Below are 14253 nucleotides of genomic sequence, written 5' to 3'. Positions count from 1 at the left end.
GTTAGATTATTAAAATCCCTTGGAACCATGTATTATAATATACTACATTTATTTAGGGTTTTCAAGGAAGTACCATATAACGCATGCCCCGATATGGGTCTTCCCGGGCAATGTCAAGTAGCAGAGATGGCATTCCACCCCACCACCCCCCGCGCCCCACCTAAGACTTACACCATTAACATATGTCAAACTTCTTTTGATGTCACCTCTGCTAATATTTCTCTTCTTAGCTTGAAGGTTACTGCCGTGCTTTCCGGGTTTCAAGGGTGCTTCCTCCCAGTCTGTGTTGCAGTCAACTCTAAGAATCCAAGGACCCTCTATTTTTCCTTCTTGACATTACAGCTTTAGCCTGAATTGGTGGGGGTGGGGGTGGGCAAAGCGGGGCTAGAATTTTGCCGCTGATGCCCTTGGGTGAGGGGCTGGGTGCGCATCTGCTAATTATCAAGCCGCTCTCTTAAAAAGAAGCATGATGTGAGCTAATACATCTATAAAGCTTATTAGTGGGTGTCTTTGGGCAAAAGCAGTAGAGTGTGCTGTGTTGTTTGTGAGTGAACCTTCACATTGCTTAGCGATCTGTGTGGTTTAGACATTTGGAAAACAGCCTTTGGTTTCCAACGCCCTCTGCTGCCCTCCCTCCCTGCCCCACCTCCCCCCCAACCACATCATCAGAGATATCACTCAGTGGCAACCTCCTCCTTTTATTCGGGTGCTCTTCTGCAGCCTGGTTCTCCAACCTCACAGCCCAGTCTTAATGAGTGGAGAAGGGATCCCATGTGCACGCCCCCCACATGCTCTCCCTCTAGAGAGCTGCAGGGACAGAGCCAGGATTGGCTGGGGATCCTTGAGCCAGCAGTCACCAATGTTCCCAGTCTTCCCCAATTGAAACTTTGGCTGTCAAGGCCTCAGATCCTTGCCCCTCTCCAAGGCTCTTCCTCTGGCGTGCACGGATGAGGCACCTGCTAAGTTGGTTCATTTGTACGATCAGCTGCTCTTCTGCTGCCATTTCCCATACAACTTTATCTCTGATTGTGGTTTTGGAAAAACCCATTCTATTACTTAGCAAAGTAACTACAATTAACTCTAAGAATAATGATTGAGCGTTTCCACACACACACACACACACACACATATATATATATATGTATATTTTCTATATACAGATAAATCATGATTTCTTTTCTCTCTTACGGCAGGGCGCTTACAAACTGGTGTAGTCTGTTTCAAGTGCATGTTCAAAAGCTGGAGTGCTAAGAGGTGATCATTTCACCTTTTCTAAGCTGGCCTCTTTGACTAACACATTTGGTCTTTGTCACTGGGTCCTAAAAGCCAGCCATGAGTTCCTAGTGAGTGACTGAGCCGTGAGTGTGTGTCCTTTGATATCTTGCCTGTATCTCTCAGTCTGCCCTCAAACTGTTCATAATCTCATGAGCTGCCTGTCTTTCCAGTTGAAGATGAGCAGCCATCAACACTGTCCCCCAAAAAAAAGCAGCGGAATGGAGGCATGCGGAACTCACCGAGCTCCTCGCCCAAGCTGATGAGGTAAGAGGAGGGGCCACACGGGGCACCCTTCCGGCTCCTCGCCGCCCCTCTGGGCCCCCTCCCCACCCCACCCAGGCCCAGAGTCTCCCCTCCCCCAGCAAGGCAAGCACGAGACGGGGGAGGGGACCCATCGTTAGGTGGCTTCTTAAAGGCTGGAGTATTTATTCTGTCAGCTTGTCAGCAGTTAATGATAGAGCTGAAAAAATTCTGTCATGAAAAACAGTTTGAAAAGCTGTTTGAAAAATACATAGCCTTTAAAGTCTTAGCTGTCACCATGTCCTGTCTATGTGTAGTTCCTAAACAGCAGTGGCACTAATGACGCCGGCAACCAATCAGAGGGATGCGTGTGGTTAGTTCGCCTCCGGCGAGTCTCTTTCTGCTGGAGTCCCTCCGAGGACTGTTTTCTGTACTTAAGGCCATATGTGAGATGTATCATCACAATCAAAAATGAACCTGAAGATTACCTTCCTTTTATCCTGTCGATTGAAATCAAATTTCTGTTAATTGATTTTGACTCATAAAAAAAGTCTAATAATCTGTGGACTTGCCAAAGCAAAGTTCAAAAGTAATCCAGTTCTGCTCAGGCTAAAAGCAATATTAATTATGAAATAGAGCGTGTGTGTAGTCTTTCTCTCTCTTTCTCTCTCTCTCTCCCCCTACCTCCCTTCCCTCCTCTCCTCCCTCCTACCTCTATCCCTTCCTTTTTCCCTCTCTTTCCTCCCTCTCTCCTTTTTTCTTTCTTTCTTTCTTTCTTTCTTTCTTGATGGTGGCTTCCTCTTAGAAATAGCAAATGAAACCAAGTTTCAACAGAGTTCTGCAGGTTTCTCTTCTGGGCCTCTTTATCTTTCATATCCCCTGGTTGTTTTTGATTCACCTGCCAATCCCAGTGCTTATTTCCTCTAACATCCTAACTCTCTAGCACCTCCGTGATGAAACGGGAGTGATCCCTAAGTCATTACTGCCATGGAAGCACCTGCCATCTTGATGCTTGATGCTTCTTTCTTCTTCTCGTCTCTTCTCTCTCTCTTTCCCTCTCTCTTTGGACATTGGCTGCTCTCCCCCCTTTGATTATCGGCATTAAATTATGTCCATTCTTCTCCCCACCAGCTCCCCGCACCCCGCCCCCCGCTCCGCTCTTCCCTGTTTCCACACATTTGCATCTCCCTGGCCCTCTATGACCACCCTTCTAGGTCGCAGATGGGGCCGTCCTTCTCCCTGCTGTCGAGGACACAGGCTCCAGGAGGACTCCCCCCAGCCCCATGTCCGTTTCAGTTAGGATCATCTCTTCCTGGGAGATGTTTCCCGAACAGTCCTCTGCCTGCCCCTTCGCTCAGTCTTGCTGGGGTGTTGCTGATTTACATGCTTGTTTACAGTTTATGAGGAGGAATAAAATGCACCAACTGCCAAGCTTCTCATTTTTATGATGCCAGTTGTCATGCTAACATTCATTTCCTATTTCCTCACCTTTAGGTAATCGCCTTATATAATGCTAATAGTTTTACCCATTTAAAGTAGAGAAAAGCCCAGGCGCTTTCTTTTGCCTAAATTTAGAGAGAAGCAAATAAATAAATAAAGAGAAGTCTGAAAAATCTGAAACCTTTGGAGCCAAATTCCCTGTCCCTGTTTGCTATGTAAAGTATGGCTCATTTCTTTGATCTTGAGTAATAATAATTCTGAGGCGTTATACTGTTTTCATATGCTTCAAAGCTGTGTCAAAGTTTTGCTGCTTAAGGGTACTTCTTTATTCTGTTGGCTCTTGGGTACCAAGATGACAGGTCTTCTGTACAAGGTGGAAGCTTTTTTAAGTCGTAGCCTTCAGCAAAACATCAAATTACCAAATCCAGGGTAACATACTTCTACACAAATGCCTTTCCTGTAGATATATTATACCATATATATTAAATACTTTAGTGTTACACGCTACATTTTATGTGCAATAGAAAGTGATGGTTTGAGGTAGCCTTGGGGGGACTTTTTTTCCACAAGCAGAAAAAGCTAGTGTATACCGTATCAAGCATGGTTTTTACAGGACTTTCTGCCCGAAGGCCTTTGTAAATAAGTAATGATCAACAGATTGGCTGTGGGTTTTTGAAAAGCATGCCTATGTCAGTTTGCATGATGGGGGAGAATTTTCAAAGTGGGTCTTGCTTTCATTGCCTGTTGGAGAGGGGCTGAGGGAGCAGTCATCCCGGGCTGGGGCTGTCTGCTCCGCGATGCATCAGAATTGCTAAACGTGGGTCAGGCGGCGAGCTGAAGCTCGCCAAGCTACAGAACTTGGGTTTCTGGTGTCGGTGCCTTTGGGCTACTCTCTGGCCACTGTGACTGCTTTAACCCACCTGCCCACTGCGGTCTCGGCAGCAGCTCAGTGGCACGGGCGGTCCCATGACAAGTCAGAGGGTCTTTGACGTTCCTCCTTCACCGTGACTTTTTGTGTCCCAGGTACTCTGCATCGTCTTCTGTCGTGGAGGCAAAGGCCGGGTGCTGAGCCCTCCTTTTCCCTTTACTCGGCAGTTTTGCTCGGTTTGAATGTCCGGCACAGACACGCGGGCAGCCAGGACCTAATTTTGTTATGCCTCTCTTGTTGATTGAGAAGCAAGAGAGGAGCTCATGCCGCTTCTTGTGGTTTCTCCAGGTCACCCCACCTCTTCCCAGACTCCCTTTCCACTCTACAGAAGATAGGACTCTTAGGTCCTATTCCTTCTGACCTGAAAAATCCATAAAGGAAGATAATGACTTATCTGAAGTGGGTTTTTCGACATGAGTTTGTGGCTTGGCTTGTTTGAGCAGAATCGATCATTCTGAATGTGGGAAGGTTTTAGTGGCCTATGGGCAGTGATAGGAACGACTCCAAGAGAAACCTGAGAGTCCAGAACAGGCAAGGATGGGCCTGAATTTACCGCTGTGGCTTCTGCAAATAAAACAGGCTCCTGTGTGAGGGTTCCCTGCAAACCATTGGCTGGAGTGAAGAGCTGCCGGGACCCTGCGCTCGTGGTCTTTGTCTTCCCTTTGTTCTGGGATCAGACTCACCCTGGTTTTTCAGTGCCACTTTGCTCCCCACTCAACCATTAGGTGAACAGCCTTGTTTTGTGTGTCTGGATCCTGATGCACTAGGGTTTTCAGTCGCCCTGACAGAAAACAATTCTCGCAGCCCAACTGAGCCAAATGGCAACATCTGTGCTCCAAGACAGTGCACCCCATGTCTTGACGGATGACTTTTGGCTTACAAACCCCCCAAGAGGAGAAGACCATGGGGTTTCCCAGGTTCTTGTTATCTGCCTTCCTTGTTGATCTCTTAGCATGCAATGATTTAAGGAACCTCTCCTTGTTTCCCTTTCAAGTCACCAGGCCCTCATTGCCCACTTGTCCCTGCTAGTGAGTCTTGTACCTTGGGAGGAAGACTGCACTTTCCTTCCATTGCAAGACCGTAGAGAGCAAGATCATTGTCTCTGGATAGCCAAGTTGAGTGCTTTTAATTTCAGGGGTCTTGGAGACCCCACTGGACATCAAATGAAAGCTGTCTACAAAGTCTCTCTGGGGCTAGGGAATGCACATTGGTTACCATTTTGACTACAACTGAAGCCGATTTGTGGCTTCCTTCATTCCCCACCCAGCTTACAACTGTGCTCCATTCTTTCCACGCCCACCTTCAAGGAGCTGTGTTCACACTGGTGGATACTAAGAGTATTTCTCCAGCAGGTAGACAGTATCAAGTCAATGCCTGGACTCCCATGCTATATCCTCAAACTGGATCCAGAAATGTTTGTTTCAGCTGTCTGTTTTGATTCCTTTTCTTAGATTAATTCACTTCTCATCTAGCAAATGCTTTTTGATAGCCTACTGTATTTGGGATTGTAGGAAGTTTTTGAGGAGCATGAAGAGGATGGGTTAGAGTAGGTCTCTGCTCTTCAAAACAATCCCTGTAACATAGGAGACGGGCAAGTGTGTGTGGCAAAACAGAGTAGAGACAGCTTGGAGATGTACTGGCGTGGGCTGTGAGAACAAAGAGAGCTGCCCTTACTTCTGGTTTGGGAGGCAGAGCCTGGTTTGTGAAGGAGCTTTCATTTAAATCTTGCCCTCGATGATGAGGGGGAGTTCTCTCATAATATCAATGCTTACCCTTGTTCATGGCTTACTGGGTACCAGGCATCATTCCAAGAACATTATGCCTGTGAACTCACTGAATCTTAACTATGGCTCCATAAGATGGGGGAATTATACTTCCCCCATTTTACAAATGAAGACGCTGCGTGGAGGAGATGTAAAGTCTGGTGGATCTAGTGAGTCTTACCCAATGAGGAATATTTGGACCCAGGTAGCTTAGCTTCCAAGCCCATATTATGAACTCTTTCACTATTCCATCCAATGGAGGAAATGAGAGTGCTCAGGCCATAGTAAGAGGCTTGATGTGGCTGGAGCAGGGGCTTCTTGGAGGGGCATAACCAGACTTGGCATGCTGTAAGTATTCGTGTACCCACTCATGAAGACCTTTGCCTATCATTGGTACTGGGAAACCCTTGCACGTCTTGAGGATACAGAGTTTTGGGAGGCTCACTGGTGGCAGTATAAGGAAAGGTATAGAACCAAGCCTCCCTCAGGGGCCTTCTGGACACATGTTACATAAATAGGTGTGAGCAGAAGGCCCAGCCAGCCCCAGCCTCTGCCAAGGTCCTTCGGATGCCAGACCACTTAGGGTCTGGCCAAAAGTGGGCCACAGTCTTCCGAAGAAGGATACACAGCATTCCTGACATCAGTCCATGTTCACCTCTTTCTCCAGGACCTAGGAAACTTGGAATCAGATGGAGGGGCTGTGAGCCATGAGGACTGATGCAGGATGTGCTGGGTAGATGGTTTACCAAAGAGATGTTCCCAGCCAGGCTGGTACGGTTCATTGACAATACAGAAAGCAGAGAGATTGAACATGGTGAGGGGAGTTTCATGTCCCATGGCCTAGAAAATATTAGAGATTGGTTGACTTCCTGAACAGGAAGGGAAGTAGGATTTGAGGAAAACCGATTAGCCTCTTGGGCATTTACTGATCATTAAGTGGAATAAACTCATCTGCTTGTTAAGTCCTATCCCTCTCTTTTGACTCCTACCTACCATGGGGTCTTTTTATTAGGACTGCCAACTTGAAAGGTTCTAGTAATAGAAAATGGCAAGATGTCCTGAGCCCTGTCAGATTTGGGGACAGAATGCCATTCTCGCTGTTCCTTCCAACTGGGCAGAATAAAGGCGGCAGGCAGGGACAGCTTAGCTAAGTAAATTCACCTCTGAATGCACAAATAAATAGCCAATGACAGGCCCCCATGGGACTGGAGAAGAAAGGAATAGTGGGGCTCATCATACCAGGGCTTGGGGCGGATTTGACACAGGTCTCTGGACAAGTTGCATTCTCAGCAGTGGGTCATTATCCCATCCTCTCCTTTCAAGAGCGTCTTGCCAGCTCTCCTCTAGGACTGAAGAACATGTCAGTCCTCCCAGGTTGTCTCCCAGACATAAAGGCAGTAATTTTCTTCTTCCTTTTAGAATGGCGGTGGCCTAACGAGAGATGATGTAGGAGGTCGCAGTAGTTTTTGACTGTTTACTTGTTAGGCAGGAAAAAAGATGTAAAGAGATGGAGAAGTTGAAAGTGATGCTGGTTTTGGCAGAGTGGCTAGAGCCTGGCCTGAATGTTTTGTCAAGGTGACTCCAAGGACAGCCATGAAAAGGATGGGTGGGAGATGGGGGTGGGGGTGGGGGTAGAAATGGGGGCAGCTGTGTCTCAGGAGAGATGCTCATTATACAGGAGGGTGGGGGCAGTGTTGAAGGATGAGTGAAGGTAGGAGCCAGAACCAAAAGCCCATATCCTTCCAACATAGCAGGAAATCCTATTGGTCTAGAAATGAAATGTACCCCAGATTGAGGCAGATTGTTTATGGTGCTGAAAACCCAAATATGAGCCCTTTTGAGGAGACCACCTGAGACTGTCTTCACAACCAGAGACTCACTTACATGGCTGTCACTCTTGAGCAGTGCAGTGGAGGACTTAGTTACTAAGCGCCTTGTGTTTTTATGGAGTAGAAGAGGAAATGAGGAGAAAGGAGGGTAGAAAACTGAATTATAAGTGTACTTTACAAGAACTAATATTTCACTTGCCTTTTTTTAGAAAAAAAAAAAAAAGATTTTTGTTTATTTGAGAGACAGAGGAAGAGCATGAACCCGGGGAGATAGAGAGGCAGAAGCAGACTCTCTGCTGGGCGAGGAGCCCGATACAGGGCTTCACCTTGGGCCTTGGGATCATGACCTGAGCCAAGAACAGACACTTAAATGACTGAGCCACCCAGATGCCCCTTCATTTGTCTTTTTATGTTTGTTTATTTGCTGATTAACTCATGGGCGTGGAGGTGAGCAAGAGAGAGGCGTGCAGGTGGGGAACCCCGTCAGGTATTGATACAACCTTTCAAGTTCCAGAGAGTCCCACAGTGAAAGTCAGGATAGGCAACTTGAGTGTAGTTTTGTCTTCAGCCCTATGATTCTCCATGTGGATAGAAGGGCCAGAACTATGGAGAGCCATACATAGGAGGTACCTCCTAAAATCTGCACCTAGACCCTTCACTTGCATGACTCTGGCCCTGGCCTTGCTGGAGAGAATCATAGACTTCCGGTCTGTGTGTTGTAAACAATTGCTAGCTTTGGTAGAATTGACTTGAACCATATAGTTTCTCCATCTGGGCAACACTTTATGGTGATGGTTCTCAAACTTCAGCATGCATACAATCATTTAGAGCCTCTTGTTCAAGCAGCTAGATCCAGTAGGTCTGGGCTGGGCTTGAGTTTGCATTTCTCTCAAGCTCCATGGTGATGCTGATGCAGCTGGTATGGGGCCACAGTTTGAGAACTACTGCTTCTGTGAATCAGAACAGCAAAGGAAGCTTAATGTAATAGGGACCTTTCTTGCAGAAATGTTCAGACTTGACAATGGAGCCCTAAATAGTTGCTTCATTAAAAACGCCTGTCTTGACCACTGTTGGCCATCAAACATGAGTCCTTCCTGCTGATCAGGTGGCTCTAGACCCACTCCAGACAGCCGGACCTGTTTAAGTCGTATTTTCAGAGTCTCCCTTTAGATCAAGGTGCCCTATTTCAAATATAGTCTCTGTAAAGTGAAAAACAGTACAAGAGCTTTAGTTGTTCCGCCAACAAATTGTCGCAAGATATCCAAGGTGAATGGACTATCACTGGGCACATTTTCAGGTCTCCATAAAAGGTCTGGTGAGTTTCCATTGACTGGTTTAAGAGTCAAGAGATTGGAGTGAGGGACTAGAGATTGTTCATCAGTTCTTCTCATTAGTTGATTGTTTATTGAACATGTACAATGTCTTCTGCGGGATTCTAGAAACTCACCAGAGAGTAAGATAGGAGTTCCTTGCACTCAAGAAGCTCAGCATCCAAAGGATGAGACAAAAATGCAAATTATTATCTCAGAAGGAGCATCTCTTACTTCTATGGGAGCTCCTAGGAAGGGCAAACAGCTTCTGTCCCTGGTTATGGAGGAGGACAGTTGCAGGAGGAACCTTTGAAACAAAGCGTGAGGCCTCAAAAATATCCCCCTAGCCCTGCAGTGGTGCTTGACATGTTAAATATACTCCTCAGAATTAGTCTTTGCCATGGGACAAAGAGCCTGCCTTGGGCTGAGAAATTCTCTCACAGTTTATCTGGCCTCTGGTTTCCCGGGGAGATACTGTAGGGGGCTCCAGCCTACCTGGGATTCTTGGACAGGAGAGCCCTTACCAGGTGAGAAACTCAAGCACTCAAGCAAAGGATGCAATTCAAAAACCATGTTGTATAGTATTCCATTGTGTATATATACCACATCTTCTTGATACCATTCATCTGTTGATGGACATCTAGGTTCCTGTACCCCTGGGGATAAAAATATATGTTTATCAAAAATAAAAAATTAAATAAATAAATAAATTAAAAAAAAAAAAAAACCATGTTGTAACTTTCCTCTTTCACACTTATTTTATTTATTTTTTTTGGTGGTTTGTTTACTTGTACTTTAATGTAAATTTCTGAAGGCCAGTGTTGAACCCACTGCCACGGAAGAACTGGGATTTGCTGTATTTGCCTGTAAGGGGATCTGTGCTCTTTAAAATATAATACTGGCTTCCCCACAGCAGGTTTGCTAGGAAAGGGATTTGTGGTTTTGCTTTAGGCACTTGTCTTCAAGGCAAGCTTTTTGTGTTTCTGCTGTAGAAGGACGTTTAGTTCACTTCCTCAGATTAATTGATGGCAAGTGGCATTCCTTGCTCTGCAAATCCTCAAAACAATGATCTTTTATTCTTTATTTGAAGTCAGGCATGCTTAATGTCTAGCTGTGGACTTTGAGGGTATGAGCTAAGATTCAAGATGCAGAGTTATGAAAAATTGAACTCACTGGGGCTCCTCAGTTGCTATAAAAATGTGGGTATTCCTGAACAGAGCCTTCAGATACTGGAACATGGCAAAAGCTCTTCCAGGCTTGATTGATTATTGAGGCTCTGCTTAGCACCTTGTCCTGAGAAAGGCTCATGGGGTAAATTCCTGCAGATTATTCACACAAGCTCTGCAATTCATGAATCCCTCCTCACCCCACGCTGTGCCAGTCTGCCTGTCTTTGCAGCTCAGGGCACCGTGCTTCGGAGCTCTGCAGTGGAGAATGAACAAAATCCAGCTGCCTCCTGAAAATGGGCAGTAGTGGGATGGGGCCAAGCAGCCTTGGCTTCCAGTCAAGACCTGTTTGGTCCAACCTTGCCTCTCTCACTGGCTGTGCCACATTAGCCATGTTACTTATCCACTCTCTTTCCCAACCACACAGATGGGTAATAATAGTAGAAATTTCCTGCAAGTGTGACAGTCATGAGTGGATCATAAAATGGAGGTGAAAGTTTCCGCCTTGCAATGTTTGTGACAATTCAACTCATGGTGGCTATCCATTTGTAGTAGCAATGGTAGTAGAAATAATGGTAGTAACCTTATGTTTACATCATTGAGCTGCGCTATCCTTACTGTCTCCCTTCCTAAGAGCTACAAATAGCTTTTAGCAAAGTAGAAAGAACAATAATCATAATAATGGTAGTTAACACTTATTGAGGGCACGTTCTGAGTCAGGTTCTATATGCTAAGGGTATGATGGTGTTTACTCATATAACCCTTAAATGGGATCCATTAAGTAATGATGGTGATTAACACCCTCATCTTACAGATGAAGAAACGGAGACATGGCACAATGTAGCAAGTAGTAGATGAGCCAAGACTGACAGACAGATATTTTGGTTGAAGCCACTATGCTATATGGTCAAGAAAGAAAAAAGTCATTTCCTGCTCTCAGTGATTTCTACCACCTTTGGAGAAAGACTCTTGGTTCAAATGAGTAAATTAAATTTTTAATTTTATTTTTTAATTCTATAAATATTTTATTTATTTGACAGACAGAGATCACAAGCAGGCAGAAAGGCAGGGAGAGAGAGAGAGAGAGAGGAAGAAGCAGGCTTCCTGCTAAGCAGAGAGCCTGATGTGGGGCTCTATCCTAGAACCCTGGGATCATGACCTGAGCCGAAGGTGGAGGCTTTAACCTACTGAGCCACCCAGATGTTCCTCAAATGAGTAAATTAACAGGCTTCCCCTTTCCTTTGAATTGGGTTGTCATAGGTACTGATCCACAAATGTCGTTGCAAGTTAAAGACTGGAGAGACGTGCCCTCTGGGGCAGAGCCACATGTAATTGTATATGTATGTTGGGGTGGGGTGGGCCTGAGGAGGGAGCGGTATTGGTCCAAACTCTTTGAATAAGATACTGTGTATTTCTCGTCTAATTCTGTGTATTTCTAAACTGGTGGAAGAATGCTTTTCTCCCTGAAGTGAACATGCAACTGAGGGGCAAGAAGGGCAGCTGGGGTCACTTCCAGAGACCGATAGCTAATACATTGTCCCATTTTCCAAGGTGGACTGTTGATGAGTTTCCTGCGGCTACCATAACAAAGTAGTATATATTGGAAATCTTAATCAGTAGAAATTGATTTTTCTCACAGTTCAGGATGTTGGAAGTCCAAGATCAAGGTATAAGCAGGGTTGGTTTCTTCTGAGTCAGTAAAGGAAAGCTCTGTTCTAGGTCTCTCTCTTTGGCTTCTAGATGACTGTCTTATCCCTGTGTCTTCACATGTTTCTATGTGCCTGTGTCTAAATTTCCTCTTGTTCTAAGTTCAGCAGCCATACTGAATTGGGCTCATTTTAATGACCTCTTTTTAATTTATTTACCTCTTTGAAGACTGTATCATCCAGTCACAAAAAAAAAAAAAAAAAGTTCAGACTTTGATACACAGAGTTTGTGGGGGACAGAATTATGCTCATTGACCAGCTATGCAGCAGGTAGACCTCACCTCACAGAGTTTCTGTTACCTTAAAATAATGCATGTACATTGGCTCCATGATAAATGACAAATGAGTCTTGAGTCAATTACAGTGCATTTTAGAGGAGTTGAGAAAATGCATAAAATAATTAAGGCCAGAAAGACAGTATCTAGTATTTCTCCTTACTTCCAACTAAGTGGTCTTTGAGGAATCATCTGAGAACATTTGAATGTGGTTCTCTTAATCATTTTGTAAATAAGTTTTCCTTGGATGCTTTGTTCATGGAGGTTTCTGGAGGACTTCCTTTCCAGGTAAAATAAACTGTCTGGTTCTTCTCCTAGAGGAGGGGGCCTCCCCTGACTACAGCACTATTGGCTGTTGTGCTCAGTGGCAAATGCTAGAACTTTCTTTTATTGATGTAAACTCCAAAAACCTTAGTTTGGAAGTTCCTGTGGCCAGTTGGCTTTTCAGTGTTCACCTATGTCAGAGATCTCTGCAGTTTAAGTCAACTTAAGCCACTTGGAATAACTACAGGAACAGAAATGGTAAGGAACTTGATGGTAAGCCACTTGAAATAACTACAGGAACAGAAATGGTAAGGAAATTCATGTACAATTCATGTACTGCCCAAAGTAGTTATGGACCCTTGTGTTGTTGAACTGAATCATGTTCCAAGCTTCCTTCTAGATGGTAGAACCCAGTGGATGAGGAACACCCATGATCCTTCATGGAACTCTAAAGTCTTCAGTCTTTATTTCTTCTTATCTCCCATCTTCACTCCAACAACAACCTTTCTTCAGTTACTTAGTGCCCCCTGGCCTTCTGATGCCCAGCGGTGGCCTGATAGTTCCAGAACACTTCTAGCAACCTCTTTCTCAGTAAGAGAGCAGTGCTAAATCTTGAAGTTCTTCTAGGTTCACCCAGCATTTATAATGAAATCTCTGTATCCCAGCTTTTCTGGAATGACTTACATGATGAGAAATCCAGTACCTTGAGAAACACGTCTTTTTTATTTTTTTTTTTAAACCCCTTCCATTTCTATGACATTCTTCATGTTTGGAAGCTTGATTTTTCTCTATCTAAATTCCACACATTTCCTAGCCTGCTTTCAATCAGTCATATGCAATCAGTGGATTCGATCTGCTCTTTGAGGAACGTCGGCCACGGTTTGGGGGACCATCCTTGGGCTTATTTGGGCCTCAAGTCTCTGAGTGGGTTCTAATGGCTGCTTGTAGATCAACACTAAAATCTGCAATTCCTCTTCACCTTTCAGGGATCAGATAAAATGTTCCCTTTTCTGGGCAGCCTTCCTTAATGTTACTCAAATCCCAGGCAATTAACAGTTTCTTTCTTGGTATTCTCATGCCACCTTATATGGTATAACACTCATCACACTGTATCACAACTATTGATTGACATTTCTCTCTCTTGCTATATTATGACCTTCTCTTTGACTAGGGACTGCATCTTAATCATCAGGGTAGCCTCCATTCCTAGATCAAAATAGAAAATTCATGTTTATTCATTGCTTTGATGATTCACGAAATCAAAGGTCAAAGTCCTGGTGCCATGGCTGGCCAGAAAAGGGAATGCTTTTGTTTGGGGAGATTTTTAATGGTCCTCAGCTTAGACCCTTTGGGGGCAGTCCTGGGTAATACATTTATATTATCCAGATGACGGTGAGAGGCGTGTAGGGAGTACAGAGAGCAGCATGGCAGACCACAGAGACTTCTCAGATGTTTCTGGATATCCCAGTGCCAATCATGGCTTGCAACCCTAGTGTCAAATGACACCTGAAATTAATATAGCATGGTATGTCCACTATACTTGGAGAACAAATAGCATTTTTTTTTAAAGAAATTATACATGCTTTTCCCAGACCCTCACCCCAGTTAGTGAGACTTGACAGTAGAATACTGTCTTTTTCCCTCTCATTGAGGGATAACTGATCATCAGGGTTGTTTGTTTACTTTCGTAAGATGAGAGTTGGAGGCATTAGGGGCAGCTCTCAGGATGTTTTGAGATCATACTTCCTCTGTAACCAGTTTACTGGTGAAGAGAATTTGAAGCTGGCTCTATTTATTCCAGGAAAATTTATTAAGATCCTCTTGCAACTAGAATATGTTCTTCTAGGGCTGGGAAGTGTTCATTCTGTTCATTTTCTGAAATCTCTTCTCTTTGGTGCTTTCTGTCCACCTACCTATTATAGACGGATATCTATAGATTCTTCAAGGGTGAAAAAAAAATAAAGTTGCTCTTGCCCTGATCTGTGACCAGTTCTTAGGAGCAACTGCCTTTTTATTTTAGCATTTTTGACCGAGTTTGGTATTTGAAAGGTGGCTTG

The 14253-nt window shown here is 44.6% G+C and overlaps 1 protein-coding gene across 8 annotated transcripts in view; it reads left to right on the top strand.

The window, feature by feature from the left end:
* The window catches only part of KCNMA1 (potassium calcium-activated channel subfamily M alpha 1), a 725872-nt gene that overhangs the window by 632579 nt on the left and 79040 nt on the right, over nucleotides 1-14253 (top strand). For all 8 annotated transcript variants that reach the window (XM_059397886.1, XM_059397885.1, XM_059397883.1 and 5 more), the window contains exon 19: nucleotides 1446-1539. In XM_059397886.1, coding sequence (XP_059253869.1) covers nucleotides 1446-1539 — 94 coding nt within the window. The remainder of the gene's footprint in view (nucleotides 1-1445; nucleotides 1540-14253) is intronic.

This window comes from Mustela nigripes, chromosome 4, assembly GCF_022355385.1.
Source record: "Mustela nigripes isolate SB6536 chromosome 4, MUSNIG.SB6536, whole genome shotgun sequence".
NCBI lineage: Eukaryota > Metazoa > Chordata > Mammalia > Carnivora > Mustelidae > Mustela > Mustela nigripes.
This window is presented reverse-complemented; position numbering and strand designations above follow the sequence as displayed.